Here is a 26,379-nt window from a genome sequence, read left to right as displayed (position 1 = left end):
AAACAAAAGGGTCAGGGTCACAGTTCCGGCAGAGTGCTTGAATCGATGTGAAACTAGTAAAAAAAAAGTGAATTCAACCATCTTAATGTTTTCTTATAATTGGAATAGAAGATTATTTGGGATATTCGAACGCAAAACAGAGTTACCAGGTTAAGAAGACAAGTTAACTATAGATGAAAATGTGGGTACTGAACCAGCGAGAAAACGTAAGTCTGCTGTAGGGGTGGGAATCACCAGAGGCCCCACGATATATTATCAAGACACTTAAGCCACGACACAATCTTATTGTAATTTTAAACATTTCGCGATATGCTGAGTATTGCAATAAGATAATATTGCAATATATTACTTTTTTTCAACTGCAAATCATGCAGTTTGTCAACATCTGTTTTATCTAATAAGATACCGCTTTCACTCAGTTCATCTCAGAGTTTTCATTCACATATCTTGAGGTCAGAGGTCAAGGGAGCCCTTTGAAAATGGCTGTGGTGGCAGTTTCTGTTAAAACAAGACACAAACCAACGTAACAACTTGTCTTTCAGTGAATTTAATAAAAAGGCATACATTAATAACTAAAGCAGATGGACTCACGAGCACAGCCACCTGTTGTGGACTGTGGCAAGTGAGCCCCGAATACAAAGAGTAGTCAGTATTTATACATTTAAAGCATAACACGAAGATAAGTGCAAAGAAGAAAGGAAGAGAAGGATAGAAAGTGTATCAATGCGTCAGCACACAGCAGACAACAGAGCATCACAAGACATAACAAGTATTTCAGTAATCTGTTGTTTGCAGTTACAGAGAACTAAAAGGTCAGGTCACTGTCCTATGGTGACGAAGTTGAACATGTGAGGCCCTGAGATTATCTAAAGGTACAGTGTTAAACTGCAGATATGAAAATTGCCATTACATGGCCTAGCCAGTTTTTTCTCGTCAAAATTGACCGTAACTTTGAAGAGTTATTTAGCGTTCTTCCCGACAAGCTAACATGACATGGTACCAATGGATTCCTTAGGTTTTATATGACACCAGTACCGTCACTCTAGCCGAGACTGAGCCCGCTACAACCTCTGAAAGACAGATTAGCGTCCGGAGCCGGCGGGTTGTTGGATTGTTAAGACGGCTCAGCAGATCTTTTATATAACAAAAAGATCGATACTTGACGTCCGTGTATTGATACAATATTGCCACGCAAAATATCGCAATACTATGCTGTATCTATTTCTTTCTTTTTTTCCCACCCCCCACCCACCCTAGTCTGCTGTGTTTTCTTAGATGCCTTAAGCGTGCAGGTTTTGCAGATCAGTTGCTTCCAACTTTGACAGCATCTGTGTGGGTGTACTATGAGATTTGTTTGTGTGCAGTGCACAGCGTCTTGTATTTGAACATTTGTGTGCACGCATCACAGATGCCCATGTGTTTCCATGCATGTCTGTGTGTGTCGTCCCTGTCATGGGAATAATTACTAGCAAGGCCCCCTGGCTTAGAGTAACAGCAGGGTTAGTTTGTTGTCCCAGCAAATGGATTTCCATGGGAAAACAGGCCCAAGAGGCAGTCTCCAATCACACAGACACACTGAAATTATTCAGGCAGGGGGTCCTCGGCAGCACAGCAGATTCAGGAGCCATAGCCTCCATGATTCAGTCACAGGACTTATTTGGACAGTTAGAGAGGGTTTTCAGTGACACAACAGACGGGCAGCAGAGAGCTGTGGATGGACAGATCCGGAGAGAGCTGTGGAGACGAGTGAGAAAGAGCGAGCAGACTAACTCAACAGACTGTAAGGGGAGCAAGATTGGCTGCTGCCTGTTTCTTTCTCTTAATCCTTAAATCTTCTATAATCAGGATGAGAGGGAGAGAGCATGTTGCCTGACTTAGGACAGCAGAGTCTATGTTGGGACCTGGACGGATTGCCGGCTGATGAGGCAACCTAACTGGCCAGTAGGAGAGATGGAGGGAGGGGAAAGGCATTCAGCTGGAGTCAGTTTGGGAAACTTTACCAGTTTCTACCAAGAGTCAACAGGAAGGAGGGAAGTCCAATATATGAGGATGGTTTAACCACCGAGAGCAAGTTCAAAAAGAGAAGAGGACTAACCTGTGGCTGGATTGTTTTAGGGTGAGACTGTACTATTTGTTCTAAGATTTTTTTCACTTTGCTTTTGCACAACTTGTTGCATAATTATTTGTTCCATCTTCACTATACGGCTCATATTTAAGAGTCAGAGGAAGAGGCTTGATCAGATTGCAAGGTGTTGCTCAGCAGGAAGTGTAGACCACAATAACAGAGTTAAAATAAGAGCTTTCTATGTTTGTGCAGAAGAAGGAAGAGAGAGAAAAAGTTTGTGTGATAGTAATCTTCCTTCTTCTGCATGGCACAATGCTGAAATAGGAACATATGTTTGTGGGATTAAACGAGTTGAGCAGTTCTATCTGACGTTTAACGAGAGCTCATCCAAAAGATGCTATTACTTTAATAAATTGTCGGCCGGTGCAAAGCTGCTTCCGTGCGGTCTGTGTGAATGTGTGCCTGCCTACTAGTATGGATATGGTGTAGTGATGCAGGCAGGGCCACGGCAGCTTGACCACTGAATCCCTCACTGGAGAGCAGTCGAGCTCTTTCTCACACTCGTCTGCAGCTCCTTCAAAACATTAAGAATGGCTATCCCATCCTAAAGCCTGAGCCTTGATAAAACAGTGTCATCACTGGTTTCAAAATATACTTCATACAAACAATTAGTTTAATTTTTACCAGAAAATCACAGGACACCCCAGTGTGCTTGTACTGTAGAGCAGTGTGACACGGTTTAGACACCATGACAGATACTGTCACTAGCCTGGCCTCCCATTGCTTCCGGCACCATATGGCCTTTCTCAACCCAGTACAATCCTCCTACTTCATTCACATGGCTTTCACAGACTGAGCTTCTGCAGATGTACAGTGTTGCTTGACCATTTACTGTATTATATGCATGTCTTGCATGTTTTTTTACACATTTCTGAGTATCGATTATCTTAAAGTATATAATAGCGAAAATATTACTCTCAGAGTCATGACTACTCACGCTCTTCTTCTGTTCTATAATGGGCTGTGCTAGTGAACAAACATTGGCGAAAAAGCATGCTGCACAGTCAGCTTACGCATCTCGTAAGTCATAGACTTACGGATCAGCTGCTATAACAGGAGGGCAGAGGTGAGGTCATCCTCTTTAGGCACCGGGCCTTATACACGAGGCCCTTACAGGTTATCAGATCTATTTAACACGCTAACTTCAAAAGCTGCCAGTGTTTTGTTTTTAGTCTAGCAGTCATATTTGAATTAATGTAAGATGCTTTTTTTGAGGAGAAGACATTGTACACAATCCTACCCTATAGATGGCACTAAACAAAATGCTGTTGTAATGGTAAATATTTTTGCAATCACCAACACCCTTCACGTTAGAATGAGCACATTTTTCCCAGTACCTGAATAAGAACATGAAAGATGTCAGTTCAAAATCTTACCGAGCACCAGGACCGCCGACAAGGGGGGAACACCGGGTCAGTTGTCCTGGGCCCTGGGTCCTCCTGGTCCTAAATAATCTGCTGGGAGGGGCCTTTGGAGATCATCTTGTCCTGGGCATGAGCAAGACATGTGGTTGCCCTGCCGAGCACAGCGTTTGTTTAGTGACGAATAGGGCAATTCTCCTACCACTAGCAGGTAAAACATAGCATTAAAGTTATATAAATGAAACAGTAATCCTGGGTTTGCCTCTTATGTCTGCTGATAGGCACACAGTTTGATGGTGTTAAATCATGAATGTCACATGCCTTGGGGTGGGATCTAGAAAATGAAATAGGTTAATTTTGTGTCAACGATAACAACAATTAATGTTTGCCTATTTAAGATGTGGGTGGTGCGGAGCAGACCTGACACCCAAGTGTGATCCCAGCCAGAAGGGGGTCCAATGGCCGCTGCAAGTTATGACCCCCACCTGGGCGACGGCCCATCTAATGATTCGGAGATCCTCCTGGATGACTCTGACACAGAGAGTCTGCTTTCTGAGGACTCAGTGCTTCCTGACTATGAAAGGGATGAAAAGTACCCAGAGCCGGCTAAAACATTGTATGAGGCCTGCTTTAGGAACGACCCCACGTCCCTGCAAAAGATCCTGGAGAGAGTCGTCACTAAAGATGAGGCCATGGAGCTGGACATCAATGGCAGGGTGAGATGGATGTCAATCTCCTTTTTAATCACACATGACAAGTGACTTTGACACAAAGCGAGAAATCTGTTTCTATAATGAAAAAGATTCAATAGCTTCATGAATTTCTTTCTACCTTTCTTCCCCTCAGAATGGACTGATGCTGTCTGTGAGCAAGGGATTCGTAGACATTGTCACCATGCTGCACATATGTCCATTAATAGACATTAACCACCAAGACAATGATGGCAACACTGCCCTCATGATTGCTGCCCAGGCAGGTATGTCTATACAGCCCATAACCTCCACATCTAGTCTCAAGTCAACCATATTAACATACGGTTGTTGTTTTTTTCAATCCAGGTTTCATCACTATTCTAAACTACATCCTTAACTACTATTCTGGTGTGGACACCGAAATCAGGGATCCCCGTGGCTTCACAGCCCTCATCAAGGCAGGCCTGCAGGGCCGAGAGGAGTGTGTGTCCGCCCTGATAATGCATGGTAAGTGCATGGTACATAAGACCTCCTATAAGCTTTGCAGTATTTCTTAATTCAGACAGGAGGAACATCTGGTGTGCGTGCACACGTCCGTGTTTCCCAGTGGCGAACTCAGACTGTCTCAGGGGCAGGGGTGAAAAAAGTAAACAGGGCACCAGCTGCATGCGGTGGAGCTCAGAAGGTTTTCTAGCATGTAGGGCAGCCTATATGGCACTGCATCGCATCTTCTCAATTTTAAGGCCACTTTATCATGTTTTCTCTACTGGAAGGCCACCCTAGAGGGCACTTCATCACGTTTTCTCCACTGGATGGCCACCCTAGAGGGCACTTCATCACGTTTTCTCCACTGGATGGCCACCCTAGAGGGCACTTCATCACGTTTTCTCCACTGGAAGGCCACCCTAGAGGGCACTTCATCACGTTTTCTCCACTGGAAGGCCACCCTAAAGGGCACTTCATCACGTTTTCTCCACTGGATGGCCACCCTAGAGGGCACTTCATCACGTTTTCTCCACTGTATGGCCACCCTAGAGACTACTTCATCACATTTCTCCACTGGAATGGAAACCCTAGAGGGCACTACATAATGTTTTATATACCATAGAAGAACATGAGTGCACCAAGGGGGACGGTCTCCTTAGAGGGTGCGAGGTCCACCCACCACAGTCTCACAAAATCCTGCAGGAAACACTGCACATGGACAATAGATTTACTCAGAGGCAGTCAGCCCAGATTCTTAAATTGGTGCAGACCCTCACCCATGGTACATATCTAATGGTTTAGGAGAAAACAAAATGCACAGTTAGGATGTAAGGATGACAACTATTGTGTACAATTCATGAACTTTCCCAGGAAAACTATAAATGTTATACACATGTAAATCGTGACATCTGACCTGTGAACTAATCTGGTCTTTATCTAGGCTGCAGGAATTAGTCCTGAATAAACTTCACAGGGACACATTTAGGATAGCACTTTATAAATTCGAACCATGTTGTATTCAAAGTTCAATTATGTCAGAGGTGGAAAACTTGACATGATGTGTTTAATGGAAATATATATGTCTGGTGTTCTTGGTTTATTCATTAATTGTCATAGCCTTTAAAATAGACACATCCTCCTCCGATGACGTAAACTGAATTATTACAACCAGATAGCTTTAGAGCAAATCTGCAGAACTCTGGCCTGATTTTAGTACATCGTTTTCACCTAACTGCAATCTATATCCTATTTCACCATGCTGTGAAACGGCCTGATTTACTTCTGGAAGTGTTACGCTATAAATCTACTCAATGAATTGTGCTCCAAAAGTGACCACATGGTGGGGTCATTTTACTGAAGGAGCAATTGATTTCCTCACGTCCCTCAGCATCCAATGATTATCAACTTGTGTCCTTGTTTTTACTGTGTTCTGCTATTTTCTCCCCCAGGTGCAGATGTGAATGCAATGGACCTGGTCCAAGGGAAAGGTCTAAAGGAGTGGGTCCTTAGGACAGGAAGTTTTGGGACTCTTACCAGACTACGCCGCCTGCAGGCTCACTCTGTTGCTGAGCAGTTCTGTGAAAGCTACATTCCTGAGTGGCCTGAGCTGAATCAACTGGTAGCAAAGGCCACCGTCACCAAAACAGCCAGTCAGAGGATGAGGCAGCGCTTAAAAGACAGCCTTTCTTTCAGCTTCCCTCAAGACCCCCAAGACAATGGGGCCATGGACCATATGGTGCGGATGACCACAAGCATCCACAGCCCCCTGATAGCCACTGGTTGCCGTCCACTCTGTCCCACCAGCCCCCCAGAGATTGGCAAGCGACGGTTTGCCGTCCTTGAACTGCTTGAAAAGCACAGCATTAAGGAGTTGGAGGAGAGCACAGTGTCCCACAGTAAAGAATCCATCACCACCTCAACTCCTCCGACTCCTGCGTCACCCGCCTCCGTATCTCTGACCTCCTGCTGCACGGACTCAGAGCGCAGGGAAAGCATGCCATCAGGTGGCAGGACAAGCCTCAATCCCCGCAGCATGGGACATAGGAACAGCATCTTCCCATCAGGCTGTATTCCAAAGATTGAAGTAACAAAATCTGGTGAGCCCACTCCAAAGAAAGAGAAAAAGAAGAAAAGGCAGAAGGGCTACCTGGAGCCTCCCATCTGGAAGTACAAGGAGGCCAAGGAGGAGAAAAAGAGAGAGAAGAAGCAGCAGGAAAAGGAAAAGGACCAAGAGAAGAAACATAAGGGGTCCAAGCGCAAAAAATGAGGCATTATTCTATTTTCCTCCGAAAATTTCACTATGATAAAGTCATGCATGAGGGATGAGCATGTGATTACAGTGAGGCCTGCTTTAACAGAAGACTAAAGGTTTGCAAAACAAGTTTGGAAACGAGTAATTGACAATTAAAACACATTGATGGATTTGAACTTTTGCTTGGGATGAACATGAGAGAGCCAGATGTTTTTTGGTTTTGGAGATATACGTTGACATGTCTGAGCATGGCTGACTCCTACCTCTTGGATTGGTAGATTAAGTCTCACGAGGATGTGAAATTATACCGACCGCAAACACCTGCAATGACATTATTTAATTTCATGAACACTGTACATTCGTGAGGATTTTACTAATCTGTGTATTGTGAATTATTTACAAGCGATCGTGGTATTTAACTGCAAGACAACCAGAGCAATAGCAAATACTGTATATACAGTACATGTGAGCAATGGCCTTCAGCAAAAAAAATGTATGTTATAGTTAACCAAAAAGATGCAATGCGATGTTAAACATCTTCAAACTATGTGCTTTGCTCCTCTACGCCACATGCTCAAAGAGACAGTGGCTGCTTTTCACAAGACCAAGCAATGAAGATGTGTCAGCACCCAAATATTGCAAGATTCATAAATGTTGTTTCTGTTTCCACTCTGCAGTGGGATTAATGCCGTTGGAAAAGTTTCCAAAACAGGAAGTGAATCATGTCATAATACATTGTCCGATTGAGATCAAAACTGCTCAGTCAGCATAAAAATTCTCCTTATATGTGTGTTTCCTACAATCCCTCAAACACGACCACTAGGGCAAATTAAAGTCCATTTTACAGCATTTTATAAATGAATTCAGTCACCATTTTGAGTTTTATCAGACACTGTTATTTTCAAAGGTTATCCGATCTTCACTATATGCAACACGTAGCATATACCGAATGCCATTACTATGTCTTTTTGACAGACTTTTAATACTCCAAACTTTTTGGCTGTGGCATGTGAATAATGTCAGCAGTGATGATACAGACAAAAGGAACTTCTTCATTTCGTCTGATCAAGAGAAAAACTGTTTACTAGTATTCAAGTCCTCAGTCTGCCGGTGCTTAATGCACCATGGTTGATGGGCTTTTAATTGGACACCAGAATTGCTGCTTGCAATATTTTTTTAGACCTCACATGTGCCGAGTTACCTGTGCACAGCAAAGAAATGATTTGTACATAATGTTACTCAGGAAATTGTTAATAATACGTTGGGCATTATACATTCTGTCATTTAAATGTGTTATCTAAAAAATAATGAATTTAGATACTGTTTTTACAAAATAATAGAGCATCATTTCATGGAGTTAATTATTTTAAAGTGGAAGCAAGAGACAAAAAAGCTCAGGTCTTCTACATCTTAATAAAGTGTGTGACAGATGAAAACGTGTGTTTGTATGCAAGCTTGGAATAAATGTACTGACCTTTTCAAGTGAATTTATTTTTCTTCACGGCACTTTTCTGATTCGGTGATCTGAAACCACCACAATACTGCATGTTAGTGTGGTTACAGGACATAATAATACACATTTAATGATGTAGTCACTAAAACAGAAATCAATTTTAAAGTCACTGCTCTTAGACAACTCCCTGAAACATTTTCCTATTTCATGACATGAATATATTGTATTCACGCCAGAAATGTAACATTTCCTTAACGGGCCTACACGTGAAGGATGAGCCTCTTGTCTGGCACGTACCCTTGGTAACTCTCTCACAATAAAGTTACTTTGAGCTTCTTAAGGAAGCCTATAATGCGCTCTCTGGAGTGGCATGGGATGGCTTCTGAACCCTGGTCTGTAATCTTTTAATCCAATGTGCGGCGTCATTACATAACAACGTAAAATCAAAACGGCTACTTTGATGAGTTAAAAATAGTTCATGGAATTATTTCTATGAAAACGGTTCAATTTAATGTCAAGACTTAAAGTTTCATATGTCAACGTAAAGCTAGCATAGGTCACACGTTTTCAGTATTCTGGCTCACTTCCTCTTCACGTGGGGGAACTGGTGACTTGAGGTCAGCTCTAAAATAAATACTTCTCTAGTCTTCAATGATGAAACGCATTAGACTTTAATCATGTCTATGGAGACTCAGCCTGTAAACACATATCCTCATACAGTTGTAACTCAGAGGCTGGACCAGATTGTATAGATTTTGACCTCTGAAAATAAGGTATCACACTGAAGCACGAATATGACTAAAGTCGACATTGCATTTTGACTTTATGTGCTGTGTCTCACGTTGTCCACCGCTGAAATATTGACTATTCACTAGTATTTACGTGGGAGCAAAACAGTCTTTGCTTTATCAAGAATTAGCTCATGAAAAACTCACAGTATCTGTTGAAGCAATATCACATTTCCTCTTCTAGTAGATTATACAACAAATTGAGGCTTTTTAGAAAACCCTTAAGGGAATAAGACAGTGTGGCTTTGTGAATCATTGCGATTAGTAGAAAAGAAAAACAAGTGCTGTTTAAAAAAAAAAGGACAACAATTTGACAGCTGATGTGAGCGCTTCCAGCTGTTTCTTCAGCCCTAAGCCAAAAACGGAGAGATTACAGAGCCTGAGAACAAGGGGGGGATTTATATTACAGACATGAAGACATCTCTCTCAGGCTCTGCTCAATGAAGTGTTTTCACACAGCCGAGTCGGTCTGGCATCCAAGAGACAAATGTATTTACCATTAAGAGACACTTTGACTGCCACAACTGCAGTGACAGAAAGGCACTTGAGCACCATTGTGTTATCCTCAATTTGAGGGGATATGTAAGCTTTACAATACTCACCATATACATGTGACACACAGATTAGCAGGGTTAAGTAGTTTCTTAAGAGAAAATTGAATCTTCTAGTTTCCTAGTCCCACGCCACTCAGAAATGTGTTTTGCTTATTGTTACTTCACATGGATGATTTACCTTCACTCTGCAGAATGATGCATGTGCATAGTTTGACACTAAGGCTGTTTTCATATTCATCTGCTTGAAGGTGGAAAGTTTCTCTGTGCTTACCTTAAATCTCAGTTTAAGATGATTTTAAGACGATCATAAATAGTCTGGAAGTAAATTGTGGTCCAATATACAACCACAAATGTGATGTCGAAACTTAAAGGGACTGTTTGTAAAAATCTGAAATGCTTGTTAACAGCAACACCTGTGGCCGTTAAGTCAACGAAAGTCAGCGTCGGGTTCGCGCTTGTGCTCGCTCTACATAGAGATGAACGAGCATCGCTCAAAACAGTGAGGCGACACACGTCAGCTAAAACCACAATATCACTCTATATTTCAGCTGCTTGGCAGAAATGTTAGCTGACCAGACGAAGGTCTCTCCATAAATCAATGCTGATACTAGTGTTGGCTTTTCCTGCCTCAGCCTCCCGACCGCAGTCGGATGGAGACACCAGCACCCGGTCGGAGACGATAACGTTTCTCGCTGCGGAGCCCCGTCACTTCACAAGACACGGGAAACGTCTGTTGGTCTGGAGGAGCTGCAGCGTTTATTTCTGCACAAACGTCCACTGTACATTCACTAGATATTCTCAGAGCTACTAACTCTTCTGCAGTGTGTAGTGTGCGCGCATGCACGTGAGAGCGGAGCGAAATAGTGAGAACGAGCGCAGTGTGTGAGTGAAGGCAAGCAGTCAGAGGAGTAGAGTACAGCAGAGACTCCGGCCCTGGAGACCAAAGCTACGGTGAATAAGTGTTTTTTTGTTTACATTTTCATCTTTATTTATCATTGTTGTAGGTCTATGATACGACAGTACGACGGAGTATTAGGGCCACATTGAGGAAAATAAAATAAATCTTAGATTTCGAGAATAAAGTCATAATATTACGAGGAAAAAAATCATAATATTATGAGAATAAAGTCAGAAGTTTACGAGAAAAAAAAACGTAATATTATGAGAATAAAGTCATAATATTAGTATATATGTATAGTAGTATAGTAATAGTAATTTTACAAGTTATTTTATTTTTTTCTCATAAAATTATGACTTCATTCTGGTAAAATTATGACTTTTTTTCTCGTAAAGTTATGTCTTTATTCTCGTTATACTACGACTTTTTTCTCGTACAGGTGTGACTTTATTCTGGTAATATTACGACTTTTTTTTCTTGTAAAGTTATGACTTTATTCTGGTAATATTACGACTTTTTTTCGTAAAGTTATGACTTTATTCTCAAAATCTCAGATTTTTTTTCCCCCTCAATGTGACCCCTACCTCACTGCAAATGTTTTGCGGCTCCAGACAGATTTGTATTATTATTTGTTTGCCTTAAATGGCTCTTTTGATAGTAAAGGTTGCTGACCCCTGCTCTACTGGCTCCTGAACTTGTAAAAAAAAAAAAAAAAATTGTGATTAAGGTGCAAAGTGAGTAAGATACTAAGTAGTTCTTGTTTTTATGAACTCAGGATTGTTATTACATGGTGGGGTCTTTGAAGCACATTCTTGTCAGTGCAGTGCAGACAGCAGTCCACAGGGGAAAGAGGAAAATGAGAGGTTTAGCAAGAAACAGGAAAACCGCTATGAGAACACATTCCAGGCAGAGCAGAGACCCTGTAGCGGGACAATAAGGGGTGGGACAAAAGCTGTATACTATTTAAACATCTGTAATCTTGCCTTTTAGATCAGGACTATAGACAACAACAAAAAAAAAACTTTTAATGGGAGAGGACTGAACAGAGAGAGTTCAACTTGTGAGCTTCTCAAAGAGGAAAGAGTCCAAACGGAGGACGGGGTTGTCTTTTTATCAGCGGAGATTTGGCCCGAGATGAGATAGCAGTCTGCTGTTTGTCGTCCTGCCAGGATACAGCTGCAAGCTCTTTTCTGTTTTTGTTTCACTTCTTCCACTAGTTGTTCAAAGACTGTTTTCATTTTTGTAGCAAACTAGAGAAAAGGTTTGGTCGTCACCACGAAGCAGGAAGGATGTGAACATCTGCAATTGAGCCGTTTAGACAACAAAGTATTTTACTCCACTCTTGAAAAATGGAGGTGGCTATATTTTAAATTCTGCTTTTTTTTTTTTTACTTGAAATCCTTTTGCCACGGAGGGACACTTCAAACTACCTTTGCTATGGGAGACGTGCGGCGTTTGCGTCTGTCAAGTTAAAAAAAAAAGCGAGTAAAAAAACAGGTAAAGCATTATTTATTTATTTATTTCTTCTTTCTCTCTTTCATGCTGTGCTGTGATTCCTAACCAGCTTAAGGTGTCAATTATAGCTAAACACTGAACTAAATCACCCTTTGACAACGACAAACATCACTCCACGTGTTTCCAGATGTGGACCAACAGGTGTACAGAGAAGTGGCCTACCTGGACCTAAAACACAAATTAACAGCAGTGAATGATGTTCTTAAACACATCTCCTGTGTCTGATGTTGTGTTCTCATTAATAAGGGTCATAATATATTTAATGAATTTTATATTCTGTGGTGGAAAGTACTTTAAAGTAGCCTGCATTTAGCCTATACTCAAGTATGTACTACTGTATAATGATGAGGTATTTTTTAGGAGTATTTCCACTTGATACTGCAAACTTCTGGTCCACTAACTTTACATTTCAGAGGCAAATATTGAAGCAGCTAGCTTTACTTTTTAATCCACTGCATTTATCTTAGCTATAGCTATAGTTGCAAGTAGCCTACAGCTAGACCGATAAACCATGAAGTCGATAAATAGGCCAATATTAGCTTGTGCAGATATTGTATCTCATGTAAAGAGAAATTGCAGTAAAGTTACAGAAATGTCAAATATCGATAGACTATATGTTTGAGGTAAAAGCAGTGTCACCATTATAGTTTGTCCACCAGAGAGCACTTACAAGTATATATATACTGTATATATCTTACTTATTTAATTATAGCATTTTTTTGAATTATCAAATATCGATATCGGTGGCTCGATATTGGTACTTTAACAAATTTAACAGACTAAAAGATATTACCATCTGATTAATATGATAAACAACCCAACAGGATTTAAAATAGCTCCCCTTCTAACAGTTACATGATTGAACTGCTGCTTAAATATTAATGCATAAGTAATTATGATCAATTATATAATACATAATAATATAAAACCCTGACATGGGTCATTCTGCTGCGTAATATTGAGTACTTTTAATACCATAAGAACATTTGCTATGTGTGTTTTACTTAAAGGTACAGTGTGTAGGATTTGGTGGCATCTAGTGGTGTGGTTGCAGATTGCAACCAACGCAGTACCCCTCTGCTCACTCCTTCCTTTTCAAGACTGCGGTAATGTGAGCCGCCAAGTGCGAAACCATGGTAACACACTAATGAAGACATTATGAATATTATATTCCATTTCTGCTAATAGAGCCCCCGAAATGCTACACACTGTTCCTTTAAGTAAGATTTTGAATGTGTGACTCTACTTTTACATTGTTTTATGGCTACTTTTGCTTAAGTTAAGGATCTGAATACTTCCTGCACCACTGGCCTGTACTTTGTGACTAGAGCCGTCTTTCAAAACATGTTGGGGTGAAGCAGAATTGCCATAATTGCTGGAAATGTTGGTCTGTATCTTAGACCATAAATCATAGCTGTATTTCTCCTACCTGCATATTATTTACTCATCCCTGTCCCTCCCTCCCTCACCCATCCTACACACACACACACACACATGCGGGGGAGACATTTGCCCTTTTTGTGTATAGGTCATGATAGAAGTCACATGCTCTTTCCAGGTGTGTTGTCAGTCCATGACATCAGGTGTGTGTTACTCATTTTCATTCCCACATCTACATGTATTTGTCACTTTTTCTTCTCCTTTGGAATCAAAGACCAAACTGTGTGCACAGTGTCTGAGGTATATTGCTCCTTTTCTTCCCCAGACACGCATTCACATAGGTATGCATGTGAGAGCATGCAGACAGCAACTGAGCCATAAAGCCTGCCAAGCCTTGCTTTGTCTGTTAAGAAATGAAGATACAATCAGTCTGTCGCTGTAACTAGCAGACAGTCGCAAGAGTTTTTTTACCACTTTAAACAAACAGAGAACACAAGCGTTTTAAATGTGTGGCTATGTCATTATAAAAGAACTGAATGTGATGTCTTCTTGCCATATAAACCACATAATAGAGGCTTTTAAAGTGCTTAAAGTTACTTTCCAGAGACAGAGTTCTGGTTTTTTTTGGTATGATGAGGCCCAGTGGAGGGGCTGTTAGAGGCTGCTGTGCTTTATGCCATGCCCCCGCCATCCACCACTATAACCACACAGTCATCCAGATGGAATGAGAGATCTGCTTCCCCGAGTTATAGCTCTGTAGATGAGAGGAAGAGATGACAATGGATCTTTTCCCCTTGGGTCACAAGGGTGTAGCGTTGGACAGAATGGAGACAAACAGGAGAGAGGAAGTGTGCTGGAGTCTAAAGTCAGGCTTCCTTCGATGGAGGACGTGATTAATACTATCTCCTGTCAGGATGATAAAAATGATAGCTAGGGAAATAAGACACAGTCATGCTCCTACCCTGGGAATAAGTTCATTCTGCGGGTGGAGTTGTGTTTAAGCTATTCCTCCGCTGGACCCGCAGATTAACCACCTCTGACATGAAGGCTGCATGACACAGGAAGTGCTCTTTTTCTGTTTAGTAAAATATGGCTTGTGGTTTTAGCGAGTCAGAGCAGAGTGCAGTGGGTTCTCATCTGCTGAGCTGGAGCCTCACTGCTAACCCACATAGGAGTGAGTCTAAAGATAGTTTGTCAGACTCATTTGTTATCAGATTTCTCATGTGAAATGAAAATCCAATCTAGCAGGTTTCACATGTGATTTGACACTTTGATAAGCATGGGGAAACTCCAGTTACAGTTTGTGTTCTCATTTTCAAGACATCCAGCTGTGTATAGAATAGATGCATTTTAAAGATATGTAGTTTTGCTAAACACCTTCACACTTCTGGTTTTGCTTCAGTGACATTTGACCCAATGACTAAGGTACTGTGATGGCTTCCTGTAGTTTGTGCTTAAATATATCTAGCCAGATGCATCAAAACTAAAGGAGGATATCCGTAGTATTGTGCTGACACGTGCAAGTTCCACCGCCAGATGTGTGCAGTTCAAGGGTTATTTGTTGTGGGAGACGTGAGGTAGGACTTCTATAATATTTGATGATAAAAACATGCTGTTCACTTACAGCAAGTAATGGCTAATCTTGAAAATATATTAACTATTTTAGAAAATATCTTCCATTTTAATTTAAACAGCCTGCCGCAGACTAGCCAAGGCAGGATTATATTAACATATTTTTTAATGAAATTTGGGACAGTAATCAGTTTGTTTAATAAGCATACTGAAGAACCACCTGGTTGAGTCTGAATTTATTTAGTATGGCCAAACAGGACTCTGTATCTGACTGAATCCTTAAGTTGACTAACTGGTGTGACTTTCTATTTTTTTTTCCTTAAGCATACTAGAGATGTAAATCGTTGGCCTAACAGTGATTCAATTCAGTTCACAACTCAGTACTTTCTTTTTTTGATCAGATTTGTAAAGGAGGTTTTTATTCGGTAACTAATAGCTCAGCCCGTTCTCATTCCCAGGGCGTCAAACACCGATGCTTTGTCTCACCCATCGTCGCGTGATACCGCCGCACAAGGCGCCCTTTAGCGCCGGTATGAGACGCACCGGGCGTTCCATTAACTACAATGTAAACCCATCCGTGGCAACAGTAAACGCTCAGAAAGTGGTGTGGTGACGTAGTTTAAAGAGTGAAAAGACACACAGGGCGGGTGGGAATTGGAGGTGGATGGCTTTCATCCAGGAGACCACCGTCCGTGTCCCGTGCGTTAAGTTTCACTTTCATGGTACAATCAGCTGTTCATTCGTGTCCCATGTTCACAACGTTAAGTTGCATTTTTACAAACGTAGTAGTTTTAAGCTCAAGCATGTAGTTTTTCCCTAAACCTAACTAAGTGGTTTCGTTGCCTAAATCTAAAGTGACACCAAGCGGCGTGACAAAGCGCCAGTATGTGACGAGTTGGAATGAGAACGTGTTGGATAGCTACAGTGGATTTAAGATACAAACAACCAAAGTGGCATATATAACAGTATAGCAAAATTAAATGAAATGTCTTTTTTTATATAATTTCATTCAATTGATCAATTTTACCAGTGTAATGCAGTTACATTGGCGTTACTTATAACTAATACAATGAATGACACATTACAACCCTAACACATACAGAGAATGAATGAATGAGTTTCGCCGACCTTTCCTCGACCTCAAGAGTTTTCAGAACAGTCCCTCAGTCAGATTAGTTTTGTGATGTATTACTTATCTCAAGCTAGTGTTGGGCATCTTAGTTGAATTTTTTTTACAACACAAATGTCTGCCTTCAGGGTAGGAAAAATGTGTTACAGGTAATAAATGTAACCTGTGGATTTCTTTGGAATGTGGTTTGTTAACCACGTGTTATCCTGCATTGTTCTCTGGGCAATGACAGGAAAAAGATTCAAAAGAGGTGAGAGGCGGCAGCTGTTACGAACCTTCTTGTTTCCTTATTGGACTTCAGTCAGCCTCTATGGCAACTGTCTCTGAATGCACACAGTTCAATTGGCGCCTATCTCAGTCCATACAATTGCACACATTTGAGATTTAATATAAGCCACCTCAGCGGTTACAGGACAGACCTCAGGTGTTGCATATAATACAGATTGCAAGCAAAAGAGGCTGCCAGCAGGCACTGGTAAATCCAGAGTCTGAGCAAATTGTGCCACATTAGCCAGCTAAACTGCTCCCAACTCTCAATGCCTCTCAAACAACAGCATTTCCAAAAGACTTGCTTTTCAGGTGATAGGAATACTGCTGCTACACAATGGCAAAGAAAGACCTTAAAAGACCTCAGGGTTTACGTGGGTGGTTGTGTTATTGTGTGTGTTTTTTAAGACGGTAAGTTAAAAGCATTTTTATGTTTTTTATAACTCCTTGGTGACAACATAAGAGACAGCGAGATAGCAAAATGTGATTGAAATGAAATCACAAAGAATAGAGTCTAAATGTACGGAACATAAAAAACCCAAGAGGCTTATGTAATTCATATTTAGCACAGTGTATGTAGCAAAACAAACAACATAGGATCCGTTACAGTGGATATTCATACAGTGTTTTAAACTACATTTGGTCACTTTTTACTAATATTTTAAATGTAACATGTCTGAGCTCACCTGGGTGTCAAGTTACAGACTAGAGTGTGCTTCAGCAGTGAGAGAGGCTGTATGACGGCCCTCCTACTTGCGTGACCCTCAACAGCGCAGCCCTAAACAATGAGCAGACCTGAGTCTCGCCGGCCAGCCGGGTGGGGCCACTCAATGGCAGGAAGCGTAGCCATCAATATTTACTCTGTGAGCAGGGCAGTCGAGGAGTCGACAGGCCTGGAGCCTGGGTAGCACAGCGCCACACGCAGTCTCGGCACACATGCACAAACACTCTGGAGTGCTGTTACGGCCTCCTTCCCCTAAGCCCCCTTTTCCCACCCAATGCAATTACAACACAGGCAGACAGGCTGGGCCCTCGGACTGTTGTTTTTGACCTCATAGCTTCCTCTGCCAAAGAGTCCGGGGCTTTAACCGCTGCTCGACTCCTCATAGACACACGATTAAGTTACAGTCTGTAAATTCCAGTTGAAATGTCAGGGCCTTGTTTTTCCATGATGCCCCAAATTAAATCTCTGGTTTCTCATTATGACAGCTCCTAATAAAGAGACAACACTAATTGTTTTATCATCATTTGATTATATTAACTGTTATTAATTGTTTTGTTTCTGTTTCACAGAGATGGGAAGCTCTGCTCTGCTCACAGTGGTGCTAGTTGGGGCGCTTCTGTGGATCTCTGCTGTCCACGCAGGTGAGTCAATGGTCACATGTAGAAGATATTCAGTGTTGTAAAGAGCATTCACCATGGAACAAAGTGAATGGGATGTGATAGGGATGCACCGATACCGGATCGGATATCGGTGACAATGGGGCCGATCTATCCGATTTTGTTTATATACTATATACTGGAATTTTAATTCCTGTTTAAGTTTTGACCAATTTGTTGCTGCATTAAAAAGGGTTTACACTAATAATGTAATTCCTGTTCATTTTTAAGATTTAAGAAGTTGCTGGTGTACAATTTATTATTTTAATAATAGATATCAATTCAGTAACCGTATATCTATGTATTTATTTATCACACTTTACAAAAGTAAAATTCAAGCATGATGTTTCCTTACACATAAAAAAAGGAGCCCAGTCACTTCCACACAGAAAGGCATATATGTTATTAATTAAACACTGGCATTGGATCGGTAGCCTATTCAGTATCGGCCGATACCCAAAGCCCGGGTATCAGTATCTGTATCGGGACTGAAAAAGTCTGATTGGTGCATCCCTAGTTCCATTCAATAAAAGCTTCATTAAAGGAAACGTTTGATAAATGAATCATGTGACTCTAATATGAAGGTCACTAGCACGGCAGAACCCACTGCGATATGCAGCTTTTAGTTCTTTGTGCGAGCTGGAGAACCAAAAACATAGACTGTATGGTTCAGTCTCATGGTCCTCACCAATCCTCCAGTGTAAAACAATAGGTAGCTGTTTCCAGCAAACAAGCTCAGACAGGCAGAGTGCACACTACCTTCCCTGCATGAAATGCAGAGGTAAAGTATATGAGTGGTTGGGGAAGACCTCAGCTAAAAGGCTCAGGAATATTGGGTTTACTTTTGTCAGGTGGTCAGAGAGCTCTGAATCTTTTTGCCTTAGTGGTCAAAAATGTTGTAATGTGACTTTAACCATTTTGAACAAATCTGTTTTAAAATGTGTGATTTAGTTCAACATTTCCAAATACTCTCTTGCACACTTATTGCCAGTGTGCTCTTGGTTAAGGTATTGCGTGCTAATGGTTGCACCCGTGCCTAAGGTTGCCTACCCCTGTTCTATTGTATCTAAAAATACTTAACCACACAGCCTTAGTCATCTATGTGATGTCTTGTGGATGCCAGGAAATCATTATTGCAATATTTTTCCTTCGATCACCACCCTTGAGGAAGCCAATGTCTCTTTACTAGTATAGTTCATCACTTTACTACTAATCTTTGAATATTGATTTGTGTAATGTGTGTTAGGCCTTGCTTTTCTTACACATTTCCCAGATCAATCATCTGTGGTCGCCAGTTTCTCAATTTACTATTGACTTGTAAGACTTGCCTTTCTGTCAACATTGTCTGTGTGTGTATTTTCTTGTGCTTCAGATTCCCAAGACGATGGGAAGTTGCTGTGTACATGCGAGAACGAAAAAGGCACCTGCGTGAATGGAACTTGCAGAGGAATCGTCTGCTTCTATTCGTGGGTTGACGGCAATGAGGAGAGGGGCTGTTTCACAGATCACATCATGGAGCATTGCTCCTCCTCCTTTGAGCGCGTCTATATCGCCTGCTGCAGAGAGAATCAGTGCAACGCCCTCGCCACACCACCTCCAAACATTAGTCAGTACCTAAAGCCTTTACTTTGCAATATTTTAATATCACATCCATGAATCTGACCAATGTGGAACTGAGCCTCCTAGTTTAGTACCACACAGTTCAGTGCACATCCTGCTTTACTTTGTACTGATGGGATTCAAAGCTTCCCTCTAGACAGTAACTGGTTCCCCCTTGTGGTCAGTTAGAGCAAATTTATACTCTGTGGCTTTCCTTTTTTTGGACTGATGATGCACTGAATGTCATGTTACTTGCGTGTTTACCTTTAATCAAAAATAATTCCTAACCTCTCCACCTCAATGTACTGAAATTGTCACATGTGTATCCATATGGAGTGCCGACAACAACGCCCCCAGACCTCAGTCGTCCAGAGCTGTGGATCACGTTGTCTTTGCTGCTATTAATCACAACTGCCAGCGTGTGTGGCATAGTGCTGTTCCTGCGCTTCCGACATGCACATGGCAGACTGAGAAATGTTGAAGACCATGATGTCACCATGCTCAAGGTCCCTAATGGAGATGACCCCACATACGGCGTAAGAGACATTTGATGTTTGACACGATACCATCAAAAGAAGTTTTTGAGTTCTCACATTTGGATTATTTCTGTGTCTCAGGATATCTTTGATGAGTTTTGTACATCAGGGAGCGGGACAGGGCTGCCCTATCTGGTCCAAAGGACTATGGCCAGACAAATCTCACTTGTCCAGTGTGTCGGTGAGTCTCCTTCCTCACCACTGCTGCTCTTCTTTGACCAGTTTTGTTTATTGCTTTGCAGTTGTGTAATTGTGTCACTCTGCTTCCAGGTAAAGGCAGGTATGGGGAGGTGTGGAGAGGAACTTGGATGGGGGAGAGTGTGGCTGTCAAGATCTTTTCCTCCAGGGACGAGCAGTCCTGGTTCAGAGAGACGGAGATCTACAATACTGTACAGCTGCGACATGACAACATATTGGGTACGGCAGCAGATTAAAGTCCCAAAGAAATTTTTCTTGTGATATGTTTTCAGAGTCGGTGTCATTTTTAAAAGCATCAGCCAAAAGACAGACTTTGAAATAGCAATCTCTTATTGTGGCTTTAGGTTTCATAGCCTCTGACATGACATCCAAGAATTCCAGCACCCAGCTGTGGCTCGTCACCCACTTTCATGAGCTAGGTTCGCTCTACGACTTCCTGCAGTACAGCAGCCTGGAGCCTGAGAGCTGTCTGAGGATGTGCCTGTCTGTGGCCTGTGGCCTGGTCCACCTTCACACTGAGATCGTCAGCTCCCAGGAAAAGCCGGCTATCGCCCACCGAGACCTGAAAAGCCGAAACATTCTGGTAAAGCGTAACGGACAGTGCTGCATCGCTGACCTAGGTGAGGGTTGTGTCTATGTGTTTCCAACTTCTGCTGAGCGTTATGATTAATGTGTTGAGACAAAACAGCTGTTTCGTGCTGATTTTGATAGTTTTATTATTCACTGTAAATTAAAAGGTTGCATTTGTTCTCTGTTCCTGCTCTCTCGTCAGGTTTGGCTGTGATACACTCTCAGTCCCATGACTACCTTGATGTGGGCACCAACCCTCGCGTGGGGACAAAGCGCTACATGGCCCCTGAAGTGCTGGATGAGACTATTCGTATGGATGTCTTTGAGTCCTACAAGCAAACTGACATCTGGGCCTTGGGCCTGGTTTTCTGGGAAATTACCCGCAGGACCAATGTCAATGGTAAGAAGTAGGGCTGTCAAAGTTAACGCGATAATAATGCATTAACGCAAATTCATTTTAACGCCACTAATTTCTTTGACGCATTAGCACAAACGATATTTTGGAGGTTGTAGCGGGCTCAGTTTTAAAGCTAAACTAGAAAAACTAAGGAATCCATTAGTACCAACCATGTTATACTAGCTTGTCACGAAGGAAGCTAAATAATGCTTCAAATTTATGCTAAATTTAGGCGAGGAAAAACTGTCATGGCCATTTTCAAAGGGATATGTAATTGGAAATGGGTTCCGTGGGTACAAACGAGTCTCCCCTTTACAGATATGCCCACTTTATGATAATCACATGCAGTTTGGAGCAAGTCATAGTCAAGTCAACAGACTGACACACTGACAGCCGTTGTTGTCTGTTGGGCTTGAGTTTGCCATGTTATGATTTGAGTTTATTTTTGAATGCTAAGTGCAGTACATGTGAGGATTTCTGGACAATATTTGTCATTGTTTTGTGTTGTAAATTGATTTCTAATAATAAATACATGCATTTGCATAAAGCAAGCATATTTGCCCACTTCCATGTTGATAAGCGTATTAAATACTTGACAAATCTCCCTTTCATGTACATTTTGAAAAGATAAACATATTAATTTGTGATTAATCATGATTAACTATGGACAATCATGTGATTAATCGCAATTACATATTTGGCTCGATTGACAGCCCATTAGTATATTGTGCCTTTACATTCATTTGCAAAGCTATTTGGAGATTTTAGTTTTGACCTATTTAAACTGAAGGAAGAAAATGGTACAGTGTGGATTTATATATCAATGTATGTTTTAAAAGTTGATGTATTACCCATCCACTCAGGCACATCATGTTGGAAATGTGTTTTCTCTGTCATGTCCGTCTGGCTCTGTATACATAAGAAGCGGTCAGTCCCATGTCTCTCAGCACTCCAGTGTTTTCCTAGTCTGTGTCTGTCTCTACTATCCTCTCTCATGATTAGCACTGCAGTAATTATAAACAGTCTTATCTGGTGTCAGCACTCTCTTGTACATAGTCCAGATGCCCGTGCACACAATTCGTAGATGCAAGCACACATCCATGCTTAAACGACCACGCACGCACACGCACGGGCACAAACACACTTAGTCCAGATGAATAGACATTCATAACTTTATGTGTGTGTTCCCACACACGCACACATACACTCAGCAGGCCTTGCAGATCCTCATCCCAGTGTAGTCGCCAGGGAATTGATATCTTTCCCTGCTCTCTTGTTTAGTCAAACATAATTTACAAAACTCCCACTACAGACTATATCTCAATTTCCAAGTGTGCTATTTCAGGCCTCGCATGAAGAGACATGTATGTTCTGAAAATGTATGAGGAGGTAAATTAGAGGTAAAACGGTTATCTACTCATGAGGTTGATAATGAGTTACAATATTTAACATTACAGTCACCCACTGACTCCCACAGCCAAGACTGTTGTTGTGATTGTTTGGTAGTTGTTTTTCTGCTCAACTGGAGAAGAAACGGCACACTGACCCTTTATTTTGGATTGTTTTAGGGATCGTGGAGGAGTACCGCCCTCCCTTCTTTGACCTGGTGCCCGTAGATCCCAGCTTTGAGGAGATGAAGAAGGTGGTGTGTGTGGACCAGCAGAGGCCCAGCCTGCACAACAGGCTCCATTCCCACCCTGTAGGCTATTTGATGACACACACATACACACACACACATAAGTGCAATTATATTTGTATCCTCATACAGCGGTTCGTATGATATCTTAAGAAAAGTTAAATTTTTCGTGCGTTTTCCTACAAATGTTCAGCGATAACGTGTCAATTTCCACTCCAGTCCTTTCAAAATAATCTTCCATCTTCACAGGAAACAACTTTAGGTTTAGGCAAAAAAACTACTTAGTTAGGTGTTACGTCCACTAGGTGGAACAATAACTGAACAAACAACCTTTTTAGGAAACGATTGTGGTTTCGGTTAAACTAACTCCGGAAGTGGCGTACCTTACATGTGGAAATTACGTGACAAATAAATCAACTTCTGGTTTCACACGTGGTCCAAACAGCGGTCCCTTGGGTGAAAGTCTGGTGTTTCTTAGACTCACGCGTCCACGCAGACCTCCTCCCTACATGGTGTTTGTCGCTCTTTATATTTTGTGTTTCACAATTACGTGGATTACATACAAATTGACTTCGTGGAACATATAATTTATATACGAATTACAGTGCATTACTTTTCATAGGTATAGCTACGAACGGTGTACACACTTAATGATGTTCTCCCACAGACTCACAAATGGGTGTAAATGTAGAGCACATACTCTGTAGGACACATATGCCACACGTGTTTCATTCTACTGGGATGGCCGACTTGTATTTTACATCAAGTCTCTGTGTGTCCAGATCCTGACGGCCATTGTGAAGATCATGAAGGAGTGTTGGTACCAGAGCCCACCAGCCCGCCTCACTGCCCTGCGGGTGAGGAAGACGCTCTCCAAACTGGACCAAGACAGTGACTTCAGCATTGAGAAACTCAAGCGGGACATCTAGACCAGAGCGCCGGGATGAAACGGGGACAAAAGACTGAAAACGCCAGAAGGGATTATACACCACATTCCCACAGCACGAGGTGCATATCATTAGCATGTTTTGAGCTAATGACTCACACAGTCACTGCATTATATTAGAACCATATGACTTTGAGCAGTAGTGTCTAGACTGCCTCCCAAGGCTATTTTTTTTTTCATAGCCTAATTTTTATCCGGTGCCTCAAACCAAAAGGTCTCGCCATAAAAATGATCAAAGTTTATTTTTATGTTCAGTTAATAAAAGTAATTTCCAAAGCAGAATAATTTCGCAGAACAATTCATAGGCTGTTCTGCAAAAACAGGGTTGTATTCATAAATGTCTTAATCGCCCATCAACAAAACGGAAAGGAAAAGCTGGCATAACACCATTACTCATCATCTTGTCGAGAAGAGGAGGAGCATGCCATGCTAGACTTCCTCTGAATTATAGTAAAATTGCACAATGGGTTTTCCCAACCACAGAAAACGCAGATGCCTTAGTGTTTTTTTTGTGCTATGAATACAGGAAATATGTAAGTAATAACATGCTCATACCAAAGCACATTACCTGTTATGTAAGCATATTTAACTTATATAAAATGAGCATTTATTATCCGCACACAGGCACATTGAGCTATTTAGTTGTACATATTCTAACAGCATTGAAGCTGTTGTCTTGTATCACCATTGGGTTTATTGTAAATATATTTTAAAAGGGGTATTATTTTCTATTATTCAACAATGAGACACATTTTATATACTTTTTTACGACACATTTTCAAAGTATTTTTTTTTTTTTACATTTCTGTAGGCCAATAACGTACCATCACCATTACTATGGTAGGACTTCACAGACAGACATGTAATGTTGTATATGTTGAATAAAGGATTGTATTTTTCAACAGTTTGCGCCGTAGATATTGTTTTCTACCACTGATGTTTGCAATTGTCTCATTGACCAGTAGAGGTCATCAGATGACAGACAAACATTGATCCATGTTGTTTACAGTAGTGCAGCTTACTGTGGGGGATTTACGGTGTCATCAGTTTTGCAATCGTGTTTTCCTTTTCTTAAATTTATTAAAAAAAAGTTGAGACCAATATTTCATCACAACACTTAAGTATAAAAACTGTTTACCAATGCCAGTGGAAGGTAGGGGGTTGATTATTTTACACAGCTTATTATATAATCGGCATAGTTGAACCGCCGTAATAGCCCACGTGTCACTTGCATGAAACGTCATTAAGATAAGATAACATGTTCATTTTTCTCTCAGTCACACCAGCCTCACATAGTAAACTAGAAAATATAAATAGATTCATGTAAGACAAGCCCGACTGAATGGGGACTTTGTGGATAAACATGTAAAAAATAGGTTATATATTGATTTTTCTGCTTTATTCTTAGTAGTTATTGATGTGGTTTGAAAATATAATATAAACACAACCTTCCATTTTGTCATTTTAAAGGATGAATGCAAACATTCAGGCCTATCCAATCTAAGGAGTTTTATTTCAAACTAACGTGTAGATCCTTTTTAAAACTACTTGTAAACACTTTTGTTTACTCTTCAGATGAGTTACAAATCTACCCACAACCATTTGGTTTTAGCTTTAACCCTAGCAGCCATAGTGTATGATCAGCTGTCAGATTTATCTCATTTTATAAACACTTACATAACAACATGCTTTACCAATGATCTGGGAGGAAAACTTGGTCAAGGTGAAGCATAAAAGCTACAAGTTTGAGGTGCAGAATGTCACAAAATGTCCAACAAGAATCCAAATAGCCAAGATTGTTGCCTAGTGGTTGGTTAAAATAATTGTATCAGCTCCTTCATGTAATATCTGCATGCCGGTGTTTTCTTTTTCTATCTGTTGTGCTTGCTCTCCCTTTATCTGTTGGGATGTGTGTGTGTTTTTCTGTCTGTCTGGTTGTTGAACAAACTGAAGAGAGATAATACTCCCTCAAAGCCCCCGTCTGTCTGGTCAGTCAGATGTAGAGCTGGTTATTTTTAACACTGCAGGAGGGGGTTGTTCAAGTACCAGAGAGGCCAAACTCCCTGTCTGTGAGTGCAGAAGCCCATCTCTCTTCTGTGTATTCTTGTTCACAGTGGGATCATTCCAACTGGTTCTGTAGAGACAGAGGGATTTGTCCAGCTGACAACGTACACTGAAGAAATGTGGAGATAAATTGGACAGGGCTGACGATGGACAGATATAAAGCCACAGAGGACACTATGTAGACACAATTAGGCTCGAGGATAGATCAGGGAGAGTGCTAGCAAAAGGACAGGTGATAAAAGCAGGCACAGATAAAGTCCCAAATGTACCTGGTTACAGCCTGAGCTACATTCTCAAGCAGTGGCAGCTGGGTGTGTTAGTGCGGCATAGACAGGTCGGGTCTCTAAGCTTAGAGAAAACCCCGGACGGATCTGGACTAAAAGAGCTTTTGTGATCTTTAGGTCCGGGATTATTTTACACACTCTCATTACAAACTGCAAGCAGCTGTAACTTTCTCAAAAAATCTGATACAGCAGCTGATATGTGACCTGAGATGAACTGGAACAGTAAGGAAAGAAATGTTGCAATTTTTTGTTCTATGCAAACCAAATTGGTCTCACAGATTTTGATCAGGGGACAGCT

General features: G+C 41.3%; 2 protein-coding genes and 1 long non-coding RNA gene across 5 annotated transcripts in view; all 3 read left to right on the top strand.

Moving 5' to 3' along the window:
• LOC119490573 overlaps positions 1 to 26,379 on the top strand; it is an 839,978-nt gene that overhangs the window by 710,451 nt on the left and 103,148 nt on the right. The window lies entirely within an intron of this gene.
• On the top strand, positions 1,870 to 8,391 carry ankrd33aa (ankyrin repeat domain 33Aa). Of its 2 annotated transcripts, XM_037774046.1 has the most exons (5): positions 1,870 to 2,116; positions 3,885 to 4,202; positions 4,333 to 4,462; positions 4,545 to 4,685; positions 6,113 to 8,391. In XM_037774046.1, the coding sequence occupies exons 2-5, from the start codon at positions 3,945 to 3,947 to the stop codon at positions 6,928 to 6,930; spliced, it is 1,347 nt and encodes a 448-aa protein (XP_037629974.1). In that variant the 5' UTR covers positions 1,870 to 2,116; positions 3,885 to 3,944; the 3' UTR covers positions 6,931 to 8,391. The 2 variants fall into 2 exon arrangements, with proteins under 2 accessions (XP_037629974.1, XP_037629975.1); XM_037774047.1 differs by lacking the exon at positions 1,870 to 2,116 and having other exon boundaries at positions 2,130 to 4,202.
• On the top strand, positions 11,496 to 24,637 carry acvrl1 (activin A receptor like type 1). Of its 2 annotated transcripts, none has more exons than XM_037774042.1 (10): positions 11,496 to 12,100; positions 17,761 to 17,836; positions 19,224 to 19,457; positions 19,787 to 19,986; positions 20,068 to 20,167; positions 20,257 to 20,403; positions 20,529 to 20,804; positions 20,957 to 21,154; positions 22,720 to 22,850; positions 23,570 to 24,637. In XM_037774042.1, exons 2-10 carry the CDS (start codon positions 17,767 to 17,769, stop codon positions 23,714 to 23,716), a joined length of 1,503 nt encoding a protein of 500 aa, XP_037629970.1. In that variant the 5' UTR covers positions 11,496 to 12,100; positions 17,761 to 17,766; the 3' UTR covers positions 23,717 to 24,637. The 2 variants fall into 2 exon arrangements, with proteins under 2 accessions (XP_037629970.1, XP_037629969.1); XM_037774041.1 differs by having other exon boundaries at positions 11,496 to 12,105; positions 17,765 to 17,836.

Source organism: Sebastes umbrosus, chromosome 6 (assembly GCF_015220745.1).
Source record: "Sebastes umbrosus isolate fSebUmb1 chromosome 6, fSebUmb1.pri, whole genome shotgun sequence".
NCBI classification, from domain to species: Eukaryota; Metazoa; Chordata; class Actinopteri; order Perciformes; family Sebastidae; genus Sebastes; species Sebastes umbrosus.
Note: the sequence above shows the minus strand (reverse complement) of the source record. Positions and strands in the feature narration are given on the sequence as shown.